The sequence below is a fragment of the Dama dama genome, chromosome 11, assembly GCF_033118175.1.
Source record: "Dama dama isolate Ldn47 chromosome 11, ASM3311817v1, whole genome shotgun sequence".
In the NCBI taxonomy this organism is placed as follows: Eukaryota; Metazoa; Chordata; class Mammalia; order Artiodactyla; family Cervidae; genus Dama; species Dama dama.
Window position 1 is genome coordinate 36,416,102 of NC_083691.1, and position 16,009 is coordinate 36,432,110.

General features: G+C 48.2%; 1 protein-coding gene across 10 annotated transcripts in view; it reads right to left on the reverse strand.

Annotated features, from left to right (window-relative positions):
• The window catches only part of CAPN13 (calpain 13), a 101,824-nt gene that overhangs the window by 35,280 nt on the left and 50,535 nt on the right, over positions 1–16,009 (reverse strand). For all 10 annotated transcript variants that reach the window (XM_061155102.1, XM_061155095.1, XM_061155097.1 and 7 more), the window contains 5 exons: positions 12,433–12,518; positions 8,690–8,764; positions 6,529–6,674; positions 4,403–4,542; positions 403–414 (listed from right to left, as the gene is read on the reverse strand). In XM_061155102.1, the coding sequence (XP_061011085.1) occupies positions 403–414; positions 4,403–4,542; positions 6,529–6,674; positions 8,690–8,764; positions 12,433–12,518 (459 nt within the window). The remainder of the gene's footprint in view (positions 1–402; positions 415–4,402; positions 4,543–6,528; positions 6,675–8,689; positions 8,765–12,432; positions 12,519–16,009) is intronic.

Sequence of the window (16,009 nt, forward strand, 5' to 3'; positions counted from 1 at the left end):
CTTGAGCTTGCATTTGCATTGCACGCATCCTAGTTGTGGTGGGTTTGGGGGTTGAAAAAGAATACAGGAGGCTAAAGATACCCATTAGTCCTGTCTCTTGTCTTAGAAAGAATCAGCAGCATCAACCTTATCTAGCAGGAGCCAAATGTTGAGGATGGTTTCATGGTTGCAGCCTCTCTGGGACGTCAAGCCAGAGAACAACCCAAGGAATCCAGCTTTAGACGAGCACAGCTGAAATATTTCCTGTGTTGTTGACCTGTTTGGAAGTTCTAAGCTTGTGTCTGTTGCAGGACATAGCAAGACTGAACTGGCAGCCACCAAACGGTGAGAGACACATGGAGATCAAGGGTGTTGGAAGAGGCATAGCAATGGTGACAGATGGCAGTAGGGCGGTGGCCATACCTGATAGTCGACCTGTGGGAAGAGAAGAAAGGCAGGTTCAGGAACCCAAACAAAAACCCAAAGGTGAGTAGATCCAAGCAGCCTACCCCAGGGCCCTGTGTTCCTTTTTCTTGCACTTTCAGCCTGTTCCCTGGAATACCTGGGGGGTGAACAGGGACCATCACTCATTCCCCAAGTGAAGCTGCAAGAAAGGAAAGCCAGCTGCTGTAGAGACCTGAAGGGGAAGGAAATCAAGGGTGGAAAAGGTGTTTGAGGAGAGGAGAGTCTACCTTTATCATCTCAGCTTGGTTACTCTTCATAGCAATGATGATAAAATTGAGAGGAAAAGGTAAATGGTGATGGGGACTGGAGGGAAGACAGAACCTGGATCAAGTGTAAATTCTCCAGCTCTGGAGTGCCAATGAGAAGGAAACTTGTTCTGTCAGATTGCTGTAAAGCATGTTGGGAGTTTGTTCTCATGTCCCCCACCCCACTGTACCCCAGTGTTTGAAGGGATGTATGCGTGTGTCTGAATGGGGAAATGTCTATGTTCCAGTCTGCCCATGTTGTAGAAGGAAGCACTGAAGATGGAGTCCCATTTTTAAGCCACTTCAGGGTTTACAAAGTACTTCCATGTAATGTATTGGATTGTCACAGTAATCCCAAGCAGATGGTAGGTTCCTTATTCTATAAGTGTGGAAACTGAGGCTTTGCAGTCTCAGTAGCATAGGTAAGAATGGAGAAAACTGTGTTGCTTCCTTTTCAGTTAATACCCACCACCTCCAGGCACTGTATTTCATGTTGGCATGGGTTTCAGTTCTATTCTACTGCTGATCCTCAGCTCCACTTAGGTGTACAGACCATTTGACTTGCCTTCTTCAGACATCTCTGGAGCTCAGGGGTAAGCTGGAAGGGAGGTGGAAAGTCCCAGCCTCGGGGAGGATGAAGCTTGTCCACCCTTCCCTTTTTCCTTTCAGTCTTCTCCCTGCCTATTTGCATATCACCCATGTTTGGTTTGATACAAGGCAGAGCCATGCTCCCATAGCACTTGCCCATGCCAAGGTGGCAGCCCTGTACCCACAATACCATTGGAGCCCTGGAGACTTCAAAGCCTAGTTGCTGGCATTAACATAGCCTATTTCTCAGCAGAACCGTGGAAGGACCCCACAAGTGTCTCTTGAGTTGTCAAGGTCTGAACAGCTCTTTGGTGTTTAGAACCCTCTCAATCAGGATCCTACAAGATCCAATGGGATCTCCAGGGAGCCTGAGGAGCTCATGGGTCTGCACATTGTTGTTGTTTAGTCGCCAAGTCCTGTCTCTTTTTCGACCCCATGGACTGTAGCCCACCAGGCTCCTCTGTCCATGGGATTTCCCAGCCAAGAATACTGGAGTGGGTTGCCATTTCCTCCTCCAGGGGATCTTCCCAACCCAGGTATCAAACACATGTCTCCTGCAATGGCAGGCAGATTCTTTACCACTGAGCCACCTGGGAAGCTGAGGTCTACATGACCCTTCAGCAAGGTGGGCAGATGAAAAATAAGGCAGTTCTAGTTGAAAAGTAGTGCTCACTTTGGCAGCACATATACTAAAATTAGTTGAAAAGTAGACAAACAGGCTTGGCAACATTTAGAAAACAGATATGATTACAATCTTGCTCCTGAACCATAAAGACTTTGGGCAAATCAGTAAACACAAGGCTGCTACATTGGCTCTGGGGCAACCCAGAATCATAGATGACGATACAAAGCGCACACACAACTTCTGTGCACTGGGGGCAGCCCCCATATCCTCTCTGGACTTCTCACATTAGGAAACAGAAAAGTAGGCTGAAATACTTTTAGTAGCTCTGTCTGGTCCTGAACTGTAAAATTCTGACTGGGTATACCGGATGCCTCATTCCTTCCCAGTCTTTCCCAGCTCCTTTTGTTTTGTTTTTCTCAGAGGTGGGGAACTGGGGGACTTTGAGGTTGAGGGTCCACTTAGGAGGCACCTGAATCAGTTGGGATCCTTGGCCAAACACAATGGAAACCAATCTAGGGTGGAGTAAGCAAAAAGTCATTTATGGAAAGGAAAGTCACAGAGGCAATGGGAAATCTAAAGAATGCAGCTTGGACGGTGGGCAGGAATGAAAAGAGGTGGATACACGGCTGGACACCAGCACCAGGTCTGACTGCATTGCTGCTCGTGGGCCCAAAGATTTACTGCAAAGAATCCTTCAGCTGACCCCACATCCTTTAGTTACTTTCTCAATACTCGAGACCTAGAGTGACCAAGAACATCTGATAGGACAAGCCTGGCCCAACAGTCTACTCCTTTGTATCCAAGGGCTGGGAGAGGCAATATTTGACCTCTTTGCTGCAGTGGGAGACCAGGCCCTGCCTAGTCCCCGCCCACATGGAAAGGGTTCACATGTACCCAGTGATGATGAAAAGGAAAACTGTCCATGACAGCATCCTTAGATATTCTTTTGACAGCCTCTGCTGGTTTGAGGCACCTCAAAAGTATGGTCTTTTTCATTGATTTCATGCAACTAGAAGTGGAAATGTGCTCAGAGAGAGCAGGATCCAAAGGGTTCTCCTCCTTCTAGAACCAGAAGCATTGTTTCTCTTTGAGCTGTGAGCATTACCAGAAAGGCACATGCCTATGTCCTGCTGAGGCCTTTGGTCCTGGGGCCACAAGTTCTGGTCTCAGGCACACCCCTGTCACCATCTTGCTGCACCTTGGGCAGGATATTCATTCTCCCTGACCTGTGACTTCCACTTCTATAAAAGCAGGTGTACTAGGGTTTTTGAGACAATGAATGTGAACACACTCAGAACTCTAAAGTTCTCTATCAGTAAGGCCTTCCTATTAGAGTGAACCACAGCCAGTGCACAAGACTGTTTCAGGACCCAGGAGTTCTGCCTGTCCATGAGGGGGCTGAGGCCTTAGATGTGAATATTGCCTTAGTCTCAGGTAACATTCCTGGGCTCCTTCCTAAAGATGCCATAATCAGAGCTCCAGCCACACAGATGATGGGTATACTGAAGGCCTGAGAAACATCTGGTACCCAGTTCCCAGCTCTGCCATTAACTGTGACCATGTCACTTCACCTCTAACATGGGGACAGAGGATCCCAGCATTGGATGTTTGTGCACTTAGTTATCCATGTTTGTGCAGAGAGGCTGCAGGGTGTATGCTTTGAGGACCCTTCACTTGATCTTTGGGATGCATTAAATTATTTGGGAAAGGAGAAGGGATCAAGGGTGTCAGATTTTCTTTTGTAACTCCTTTATTTTACATGGTAGTTAAAAAAAAAAAAGAATTCCCTGATCATCTACTCACAGTTAGGGTGTGTGCAGGTGAGTATGAGTAGGCGATGGGAGGAGATGGCCCCTTCAGAACTGAAGGGCTGGCTGGGAGAACCATGAGAGGGGAGGGGAGGGAAGGTGGGTAGAGACAAAGACCTGACCTTGGATGAGTGGCCAAGCAGATGCTTGTAAGTCAATCATGGAACTTTCACCAGACTTTAGTTTCAGCATGAGAGAAAAGTATACCTACTGGATGTATACCCAGGACTATTTTTTTTTCCTTAAACTCCTCCCAGAGTGTAACCAATGATCCTCAAACATTCCTGGGTATATGCAGTCTCCAGACAGCTCATTATAATTGAAACTTTCAGGCTCTGTCCAGGGGGATTAACTGGGACTCAGCAGGTTGGAGGGTGGTCCTGGGAATATGTACTGTTGCAACAGCTGGCCTTGGACCAGATTACTTTTTGAGGAACAAGCGTTAGAGCCATCAGCATACCAGGAAACTGTGACAAGTGACAAGGACAGGAGGTGTGTCCCATTGTACTCTTCTCTCTGTCTCAGGTTTTCCTGCAGATTTATAGACTTGAACCAGGTGAACTCAATTGCCTTTTTGGTTTTATCTCTGTGTCTGTTGCCAAGTGAAATTTCCCAGGCTAGTCAGTTGCTTTCTCCACCCAAGGGGTATGGAAATTTCCCCAAAGGGCAAGCCCTGAAACACACTGCCTTACCTTGAACACCTTGTACTTCAGTGGAAATGTCCTGTCTTTTTCCTTTAAATTTTGTGGCCCAATGTTGAAGGACATGATGACATTGTTGTTTTCCACGCTGTCTGGCACAGAGAAGATGTATTGCATGTCCCTCTGGTATCCTGCATGAAAAACAGCAGTGATTGGACCTCAGCTTGTTTCTGGGTTTCCGGGATGGGACCATGACCACTTCAGAGAGCCAAGCCCAGTTCAGTGGGTTGTGGAAGAAACTCTGGATTTGAAGACCTAAGACCAGGGTTCCAGTCCCCAAAGTTACTAGTTGCGGCACAAGCTGCTTTATTTTGTGAGCCTTAGTCTCTTCTTATAAACAAGGAGGGAAAGTATAGTTCCTATGTGGTGAAAATGTTTCTTACACTGTAAAATGGAGGGCTATTTTTATAAAGGGCTTCCCTGGTGGCTCCATGGTAAAGAATTCGCCTGCCAATGCAGGAGATGTGGGTTTGATCCCTGGGTTTGGGAAGATCCCCTGGAGAAGAAAATGGCAATCTACTCCAGTATTCTTGGCTGGGAAATCTCATGGACAGAGAAGCCAGGTAGGCTATAGTCCATGGGGTCGCAAAGAGTCAGACATGACTTAGTGACTAAACATAAACAATTTTTGTAATAAGTAGAATTCCAGAGGCCTCAGGTATACATGAGCTTATGCACTGGTGACAACCATGGAGCCATGAAATGATGTCAAACCCCCAAGCACACATGGAGACAGAGGAAGAGAGGCTGAGAGATGTCAATTCATAGAACTCTGCCACCCTAGTGTCCTCACCAAAGCCAGAGGGAGACCATTAATATGAAAACTGTTAGATCCAAATGCATGGGAGATAACATATGAAGAATAAATGAAGATAAATCAAGATAGAGATGAACTAGTAAACATCAGAAGGTTAAGGCACAATTGGGAAGCTCTGAAAGGGAAGCAGGGAGACATATATGACCATCACAGTTGTCAGGTTTTTCGTGAGGATCAAAGAAGATGATACACTCAAGTGCACTTAGCAGCGCATAGCAGGTGCTGTTGGCTGCCTCCCTGCCCTCTCTCCCTTGTAAGGAATTACTAAAGATGGCACCAATGTATAATTCTGGCTAGTTCCTCGACCCGCATTATATCTAGGGAAGAGGGCTTTAGCCCCAGTCGGGTAGGCGGAGCTCAGGAAGATTAAATCAGTCAACCTGCTGCCCAAGAGTGACTCAGTGACTTCTCAGAATCTGCCCATGCCCTCCTGATGACTAGCTTCTGTGACCAGCAGAGTGAAAAGTCTGGGGGAGGGTGGGTGGTGAGATCATTCAAACACACCATTCTGGGCAGGCTGGTGCCAAGGACAGGGAATGCGCATGTCGAGGTGCAAACACACACACACACACAAATACATTGTTTGCATAGCCTTTCCTATCCAGGGTGTGTAAGCACACTCAGGTTCATCTTCAGAGGGTGATATTTCACTCATCCATGTCACAAATGGGGAGCCGAGGAGCAGTGAGAATATGTCACTCACTCCCTTAAAATCTCATCAATAAAATTCATCTTCTAGGAGCCCAAAGACAGGCTCTGAGGCGCCCACCTCTGGGCCCTCAGTACGGTGCTGCGGGCTGCAGGTACCAATCAACATCAACCAGCAGGAGCAGGATATGCTCCCTGGGGCCTGGATGGGGCTTTGTGGCTTCCAGGGGCAGACAGAGATGACTAATTCCACTGGGAACAGTTAGGGAGACCGAGGACAGACAGACCAGAGCCACAAAGCCAAAATGTGGCAAAGACAGTGGTTGAACCCAGACCCTGATGCTCTTCTCACAGCCCTCCCAAAGTCCCGGGCAATCACTGAAGTGCAGGTGGCCCTTGCTAGTCCTGGGAGGGTAGAGGTTAGCAGAAGGGCTGTGGGAAAGCAAGAAGCCAGGGGAGGCACATCTGAGAGCCTCCCACCCACCCGCTCCAGCAATCATTCTCCTGGAGAAACAGTTGTCCCTTTGGGCTGACGAAGTCCTCCCTTTCTCTAGGCTGATGGTCTAGAATCAAGGGCCACTGAGAGCTTAAGCCAGGATAGGGCAAGAGCTGGCAGCTTCTCACCTGGTAGAATAATTACTGTCATAGCTACCTTCAGTGTTTCCTGGAATTAAGTGGTCCTTGAACATCATTTGGGACCACCTTTCATGGAGCGTGCTTCCATGGTCCAAGCTGATTGGAACTTGGTTACATATAAACAGGCCGAAGAAGTTATCTCGGAAATCTTGACATGACATCCTGTTTATAAACAGAGACACATTGCTTTAGTGACCACTGGTTTGTCCTTTGGGTGGAGGTTCCCATCACTTTACTGTCCCTTTGCCTGTCAACTACAGTATCCATTGACTTACCACTGTCCTACCCAAAGACCAGAGCCCCATTCTGGTTCATTTGTGGGCAAATACCCTTCTGATTTCTCCAGTGGCTGGGACGACAAGTGAAAGTGAAAGTTGCTCAGTCATGTCTGACTCTTTGTGACCCCATGGAATAGTCCATGGAATTCTCCAGGTCAGAATACTGGAGTAGGTAGCTGTTCCCTTCTCCAAGGGATCTTCCCAACCTAGGGATCCAATCCAGGTCTCCAGCAGATTCTTTATCAGCTGAGCCACCAGGGAAACCCAAGGACACAGTCAAATTATGGGGATGACAAGGGCACAGTCAAATTATGGATTCTGCAGGTCCCTTTCCTGGCCAGCAAGATGACTGTCAGTCTCTTTCTGTCCTGGGCCCTACACACTGCTAATAAAATCACCTTTCCATAGGCCGTTTGCCAAATATACTATTGAAGTCTTGTGTATGTGTGTGCTCAATCTCTCCACTGTGTCCAACTCTTTGTGACCCCATGGACTGTAGCTCGCCAGGCTCCTCTGCCCATGGGATTTTCCAGGCAAGAATACCAGAATGGTTGTCATATCCTTCAGGGGATCTTCCTGACGCAGGGATGGAACCCACATCTCCTCTGTCTCCTGCATCACAGGTGGATTCTTTACCACTGAGCCATCTGGGAAGCCCTTATCAGAATACAATGGATTCAACACCTAAAATCATGCCTGTGACTAAAGTTGCAAGACTGGAAAAATTTTTCCTTCTAATTTATATTTGTCCCTCTGATTCTCAACTACTTAGACCTAGTCTCTTTTTCACACATGCTAAATTTTATTTAAATATGTCACTGAATAAACAAGACAACTCATCAGGGAAATGTCCGTCTTATCCTTTAAAATGTGAGTGTAGGGCTGAGGATGTTTTTTAAATTTTTAAAAATAAAAAAAATTTTAAATGTTGTATTAAGGTATAACTTATTAACGATTTTTCAATAGTTTCAGGTGGACAGCAAAGGGACTCAACCATATATATAGACATGTATGTATCCATTCTCCCCCAACTCCCTTCCAACACCCAGCCTGCCACAACTCTGAGCAGAGTTCCATGTGCTATACAGTAGGTCTTTGTTAGTTGTCCATTTTGAATACAGCAGTGTGTACATGACCTTCTCAAACTTCCTAACTATCCCTTGCCCCTGGCAACTGTAAAGTTCACTCTCTAAGTCTGTGAGTCTCTTTCTGTTTTGTAAGTTCACTGTATCAATTCTTTTTAGATTCCACATATAAGGGATGTCATATATTTCTCCTTCTCTGTCTGACTTAACTTCACTCAGTATGACACTCTCCAGGTCCATCCATGTTTCTGCAAATGGCATTATTTAATTCTTTTTAATGGCTGAGTCATATTCCATTGTATATATGTACCACATCTTCTTTATCTGACAATATGTTTTAAAGCATCTAGTCTTACATAGCTGCTGAGTGATGACACTGACATCTTACTCAGAACACTAGAGAGAGGGCTGGGAGGTTAAGCTCAAGTTGCTCTTTTACAATTCATGCCAGGAAAGACTGGCACTCCAGGGTTCCAAAAAGACAGCAAAGAATTTACATGCCTGATAACCATGCATCCTGGTTGCCAGGAAACTGCTGATTTCAAAGCTTTAGTGTCAATATTCCTTTTCACCATTAACACCTGCTGCAAGTTCTAATATTTCAGAGCTGAAAGGCCTTTCATGCAAAGAGAGAACACACAATATCTTTTTCAAAGCTTTGGTGTCTTGGTGGAGAAAATAAACTCCTTCTGCAAAGCTAATCCTCATTCTCACAAAAGTTTAGGGAAAGGGTGGGGATTGAGGGTTTGGGCAACAGTTAAAGATTTAAAATATAATAATAATTTTAAAAGTACCAAATAATAAAATAAAGTACCAAAACTCGCCATTGTCCTTATCCTCATACAGCTGGTTTTTCCGCAGGTCGTGGGTTTCCTGCCACTCCAGGGACCTGGGCATGGAAAGAGAGACCATGGGATGAGATCTCCTAGGATGTTTCATTTCAACTACACGTGCCCTGACAGGGGCCCTTTGCACAGGCCTCCAGAAGTTTCCAGGTGCGAGTGGACAGTGTCACTCTACCTGACGATTCTTTCTATGCTGATAGCTTCTACACTGTCCCCAGCCTTATCCTCTTTTCTGAGCTTTAGAAGGATACATGCTATGCTTCATCCCTTGTCTCCACCAGAGCCCCACCATGACCTTGAAATCAACCTATTCCAAACCGTACTCACCCGCTGCCTTCTCCTATTGCTCAAATGAGAACATGAAGAGTTATTTTCTCTTGTACCCTCCACATCCAAGCCATCACCAAATATTAATGATGCTACCTTCTAAACCCCTCTCAAAACCATCCAATTATTTCCATCCTTATTGCTGTGTTCAAGTTCAAGAACCCTCATCTCCCTTGTGGACTGGCCTTCCAGAACTCAGCCCTGCCCACTTTCCTATTCATTCTCCACACCTCCAATCAAAATGATCTTTCTAAAGCAGAAGTCTAATTATGGCAGTTCCATAAACACTGAAGCACTGCCCCACTACTCTCAGGACGAAGTTCAAACTCTGAAACAGAACTTGACCTCTGTGCACCTCTCCAGCTTTACCTGAGCAGTGACCTGTTCTCCCTGCCCTTGAACTATACACTCCAACAATAAAGAATATCTTTGTTTCTTAAAAATGCTGGTCTGTTTGGTGGCCGTGGCAGCACCCAACCTCCACCCCACCTTGGCCTTCACCATGATGCTCCCTCTGCCTGGAATACTCCTCCTCTTTTCAGTCCTAAAGCCCAATAACTTCTATTCATTTTTCCTCCTAAAAGGTACTTCTGCTGGGAAACCTTCCTTGTCCCCACTGTGGAGCCCCTCCTTTGAGCCCGCTGGACAGGAGTACCACTCCTGTCCCAGTACTTAGCACCCTCTGATACTAGTGCCTGTATATTTCTTGTTGTCCCTCATTAGCCTCCAAGGTCCATGAGATCAGTGACATTGCTCAGCATTGCATAATATCATCTGACATAGGGCTTGAACACATGCCTTGGCATATAGTAGAACGCCATAGTTTTTTGCTGGCTTAATAAACAATTAAAGCTGTCTGCTTCATTGGGATGATGTGTTCCAGAAGCTAGTCCTAGGGTCTACAGTGAAGGATACTCTTATAGGCAGAAGGGAGTAGCTGTCCCTTCCTTTCCAGCCTGCTCCTCAAAGCAAAGGCATGCTCATAGGCGATGGGCCCCACAGGCACAAAAGTGTAATGAGACCTTTCTCTGGGAGTAACTTGCAGGGTGGGGCTGGGTCACCTCTGAGCCAGGAGAGCAAGGTAGAGACCACTCAGGCTTCTGGCTGCAGGCTGAGCCAGTTAGATGTGTTATTGTAAAATGGTAATTTTATAATTAAGTGATAATTACATTTTCTGCAGTGTGTAAGGGAAAATAAATGTAGTGTAAATCAATACGCTATTGATTCATGCAAGTTTGCCTTTAAGTGTGTGTGACTGAAATTTCCATTATGTGTGAGATTAAACTATCAGCTCTCCCGATCTGTCTCCAGTTCTTAAAAACTAGGGAGGGAATTAACCAGCGCACGGGGAAAGTGAGGATGCAGCCATGCCACTTCCTTCCAGCCTGGTCATTGTTGGGGGATTGTGAACCTCAGCCCTCAGTCCTGTGATCCACCAGAGAAGGTGTGGCGGGGTCCACTGCCCATCCCTGCTCTGCACACTTCTCTGCCCTGTTCAAAGGCCTTCATGAACCCCAGGACTCTAGGGCACAAATCTAAACTTCTCAGCTGGCACCAGGCTCCCTGGCTCCAGGTTGTGACACGTCTTTCTCTCTTGTTCCATTGCCCCAGGCCAGCTTCCTGGCCCTTAACACATTACCAGTAAATGTGGCTAGGCACAGCAGCCGACACTTCCCTCCTACCTAGGGATTGCTTCCAAAGTGAGTTATACTTTTTTATTTTTCGGTTGAACACCATTCAACCCCATCCACCCACCCCTGAACAGACCTGCTGGTGGGAAGCTTCTCTTCCCTCACCTCTGGGGTCCCTAGTTGCCTTCACTGGCCATTTGATCTCTAGCGCAGGGACTGTGGCCAGAACATCAGCTCGTGTGAATTTCTTGCCTCTTTTACTCAAGGAGGATGTACTGCAGACACCTTCCCTTCCTCTACTCCTGCTGTTGTGGCCAGCCCCAATCAGGGATTCTGGTTAATCTGATCACTCTGGCCAAAGTGGGCAGCTTGGAGTGATGATTGGGAAGGTAGGGGGAGGGACTTGGTAGCACCATGGATACCCCTGGGGAAGAAGAAAAGAACAGAGGTACAGTAAAAGGAGGGAGGGGGTCAGGGAGCAAAAATACTGTCCAGTGGTTTGTGGTTTTGCAAGTTCATTTCCCTTCTGTCGGGGGAGAGGGGATTAGCTGCCCTTTTTTTAGAGGGTATCTGAGATCACAACAGGTTTACTCTAAATCAGGCTACCTATTTCCTCTCTCAAACTCTCTCGTGTTACTACCCTCCAGCCCCACTTATGTAGGCACCTCAGCTGTTGGGGCTCACAGAGCATCCCGGGACCCACACAGGATCACACACCACTCAGCCTGGGGCACAGGGGTCAGGACAGGGAGAGGAGCAATGCTGGCCTTTGCCTCCAGGACACACTTCTCCCTGCACTGATGCTCACTGCTTGTTGGGGCCTGTTCTCTTGTGTGCCTGAATGCTTTGCATTTCCTTTTGGATCATCTCTTCCTTGCGCTAAGCTGCCTTGGCCTCTGGACTCTTTCCATGGACTAACACAGGTCCTCAGCGGCCTGTGGATGTGCTGGGCCTCACTGGAGGAGAGGAGCCAAGAGGAGCCAGTCTGCTGTGGCTGGCCCTCCATCCCCGCTCAGGACTGCCATGTCATTCTTAGTCAGCAAAGGGGTGGGGACCAGGAATCAGTCCTCCTAGCAGCTGGGAAAGGCCAGCCCAGCTCCCCAGGAACCACAGACCACACAGCGGGGGCCACATAGGTCATCTGGGCCAGCGAGCAGCTGCCTGGAACATGGCCACAACTAAGACCCACTTCCCCTCATCACTCCCACCACCAGCAAGGTGAGTCTGGACCGATAGGGCAGGAGAGACAACACAGGTGGACTGAGTCAAAAACTCAGCCAGATCTTTGCCTCAGTTTGCCAACTCCCCCTCTGGAAGAAGGCTTTTCCATCCTGATGACATAGCAGCATCAGGACCCGAATCCCATGGGATGCTTTTATGGGCTGAGGCTCCTGCTCTCCATCTCTGTCTGCCAAGTAGAACCCAGCATCTGCCCTGCCCCACCCCCTTTTAATTTTTTACTTAATCTAGGTAGTATATGAGTTCACTACTCTGGTGTACCCACTGGAGGACAGACACTGTCTCTTGTCCCACAGCTCCCATCCCGCACAGTGTACTTAGTACAGAGTACACAGTAGGTGTCTAAACGATGCCTGGTGAATGGCATCATGGGAGTGTGTGATGGACGGACAGTCCCACACAGGTGTGAGCTGGATAGGCCTGCAGTGAGGTCCACCTGCTGCCCTCGTGGGCCAGGGTGCTCTTGGAACACCAGGTCTCCATGAAGGAGACAGAGAGAGGTTTTCAAGCCATACCGGTCGCTCCAGCGCCCACTCCATTCAATCTTGCCCCAGGGGTTCCACAGGCGGATAAGATACTCCCATCTCCTCCTGTACTCAATCTGCAAAGAACAGAAAAGGAAAACTGTCAGTGTTCTCCAGCAAAATTTGGCAGAAGGGATATGAATGCAGCTGCTTTTCACCTCCAAGGACTAATTTAACTTCTGACCTCATTTGGCTGCAGCCAGAAGAAAAAAATGAAAAGGGAAAAAATCAATGCTTCTGCCCGTGTGGAGTTGGAATGAGATCGAGAAGAAAATGGTCCTTTTTTTTTTCTGCGCAGCACCTTGAAGGCAGGTGCAGCTTCCTCATTCCGTAAGACTGCATCCTAAAACCTGCGCCAGCTGAGACTGCATGGCAGATAAACACTGAGGCTGGTGCTGCCACAGCTGCAGAGGGGAGATCTTTATGGGTCCCCAGCCTTCTCCACGTCCTGTTGCAGCCGGCATCTCTAGTCCACCAAAATAGCCGCTTCCTGGCTGGCGGCCCTTTGGGAGCTGTGCTGGGGTCTCCACAGCACTGTCCTGAGCAAGGCCAGGAGAGGAGGCTGATCTGAGCAGGAAGAGAACTGCCTAGGGGTTGAGCCCTCCCCCAGCCTGCAGTCGGGGGGCGGGGGCAGGGTGGTGGCCGCACCTGGCTCTGGCAGCCTGTCTCTGTAGGGGCATCTCCTGAGTGCCCTGAAATCTCCTTCTTTCCTGGGGGCGGGGGAGGTGGGGTGGAGCGGGAGGGGTCACATCATCACCCCTCCCAGATACGGAGGCCAGCACACCTATTCCTTCAGACCACTGAGGCCAGAGGGCAGGACTGTTTGTTGCAAAGTTAAAACAATCACAACCCTTTGAACTTATGTTCCTGGATCCAGGAGGCCTCCGCCTGGGGAGAGGAATTAAAGCATGATTGAATTGCAGCTGCGATATTGATCAGTGTTAATGTTGTTGGAAGAGACAGAGGGGTGAGGAAGGGGCGGATTTGTTCACTGATTCCAGGTCAGAGGAGAAAGTTCTGAGTGTAATATTCCCACGTGGAAAAGAAATCTGTGTGTGGAGGCAGGCCCAGAGCCATGCCTGACCAAGCGTATGATGTGCGCTATAGCCTTCAATCCTCCCAGGTAGATGTTCATGTAACCCCTGTCTTGCAGAGGTGGAGAATGAGCATCGGAGAAGTTAAGCAGCTTTCCCAAGGCCAGAGAGTGAATGGCAGAGGAGAAATTCTGATTCTCACCATGGTCAGTTTCCAAAGCCCAGGCTCTTAATTTTGGAATTGGGAGTGGATAAAGGATACAGCTGCTCCAGGGCCCAGCTCATTCTTGAATGTCGCTGAGACTTTGATCTTGCATGGAAACCCTGGGCTAGCATGTGATTACCAAAAGGATGGTGTCATGAAGGAGCAAAGGGGCTTCCCTGGTGGCTCAGATGGTAAAGAATCTGACTGCAAGGCAGGAGGCCCAAGTTCGATCCCTGAGTAGGGAAGAGCCCCTGGAGAAGGGTATGGCAACCCGCTCCAGTATTTTTGCCTGGAGAATTCCATGGACAGAGGAGCCTGGTGGGCTACAGTCTGCAGGACTGCAAAGAGTCGGACACGACTGAGCAGCTAACACATATACATGAGAGAGCAATGGGGTCAGACAAGGGCACACGAACCTAGCTTAGGTACAGTTCTTTTCTGTCTACTTCTGTGGCTGACACTGCAGTGGAAGGTACTCTGACTTTTAATGCCACATGAGATGGGGGTTCCCCTTCTATGCCCCATCCCCTGGGACCCCAGGCTTTGTATTATTAACCACCAGCATATGATGGAGCCCATGGAACAGGGATGTGAGAAACAGTCTTCCAGTGGTCCAAAAAGTTTAATAAGCCACCCTCGGTGCCCAAGGGACAGTCAGGGGCTCGGGCAGGCATGGGAGAAGAGCAGCCAGTGACTAGAAGGGGCTAAGGCAGCGCTAAATGATGCGTGCAGAGAAACACACATCCCTTTCCCCAGGGAGTCACCGACCCAGCTAGGTGCATAGTGAAAAATGCCAATTTCATTTATCTTCCTGTCTGTGTCCCGCCCAGAGGGAGGATGAACAGATTAAAAAGCATGCTGCATTTATGGGCTGGTTTAATCTTAGCACTTGTGGTCAGAGTTATAAGCCCCTCTTTCTGGAGGAAGAATCTTTAATCAAGTCCTTGGGTCCTTGTCTGACTGTGTTACTTCTTTCTGACAGGGTTCTGTTATCACATGGGCCTTAGCCAAGTGGCTCAGGGGTCACCTTCAAGGCCAAGGTCACAGCTGCATCTGAGAATGGGTGAGCTTTCTTGTGTCACTCTCCTGGCTACTGACTGTACCCTGACCCTGGTCAGATCTCTCAGAAAAGGGGCCAGTGGGAAGAGGTGATCCAGGTCATCTCTCCTAGGATAATAATTCCTTGAAAGTATCCTCTTGAATGTGAGTTCCATAGGTGGTTAATAGCGACTCCTAGAGAAAATTGTTTCATGGCTAACGGTAGATTAAAACCAAGCTGCACTTATGTTGTTAATACAGGCCTTCTCAGAGCCTTTAAAATGCTAACATCCAAATACTGCTTTCACAGAGCATCTCACCAGGTTGGCACTACTGAGAGCACATGTTGGGAAGTGTCAGTAGCCACAGAATGGCAGGAATGGCGGGAATGGACCGTGCAGAACACACGGTCTTCATCACCTACTGTCACAGGAGAATGTCCTGTTCAGACTGCTCAATGCATTGTAAGAACAACTCAAAGCATGTGCTGTGGGGGGAAAAACATCAGGGCTATGAGCAGCATCATCAGGATCCCAAACCCCAGCTAAATCCACACTTGGACTCCCCCAGTTCTCCTCCCTGACCTTGCCCTGGAAGTTTACTTGGCTACTCTGTCACTGCCATCCCCAGGCCCAGCCTTGGCAGGACTCACATTCCACAGCTGTCTGGACCTCTGGATACACAAAGTGCCTTCTCCCCTGGGTTCAGAGGAGAAACAGAGGCCATCTCAATGTGTGAAAAGGGCCTTGCTGAGAATGGCCGGCACATCACACTGGTACCACGGCTCTTTCCTTTCAGGTCCAGCACAGATGTCACTCATTGATCACAGCTCTCTTTTCCAAGTTTGGAAGCAGAGCCAAAGTCTTGTCAACACAGTTATCTAGGCAGCAGTGCCAGGATCAAGGCTGGCACATGAGAAAGCCAATTTGTTCTCCCTAGCCTAGACTTGTCCACACCTGGGATAGGGAGCTTTGGGGGAACAGAGCATCCATCCATGGTCAGATGTGATGATGGTACTGGCTGTCTCCACTGAGAATTCAGAGAAGGGCATGGCCAATTCCAGATGAAGTGCATTGAAGCCATTGGGACTGGGATCTCCTGTGGCCTGGGTTTGTCAGGGCCTCTTCCTTGCTTCTGAGAAATATTTGAGCTCCTCACATACGTTCTGTGATGGAGGATCCGTGAGGTCATTTTCACAGCCCAAGGACAAATGTGTTGATTCACTCGGGCAAGTGCCCACATTCATTGATCCAAGAGCATCTATTAGGTGCCTACTCTCCTCCAGGTGCTG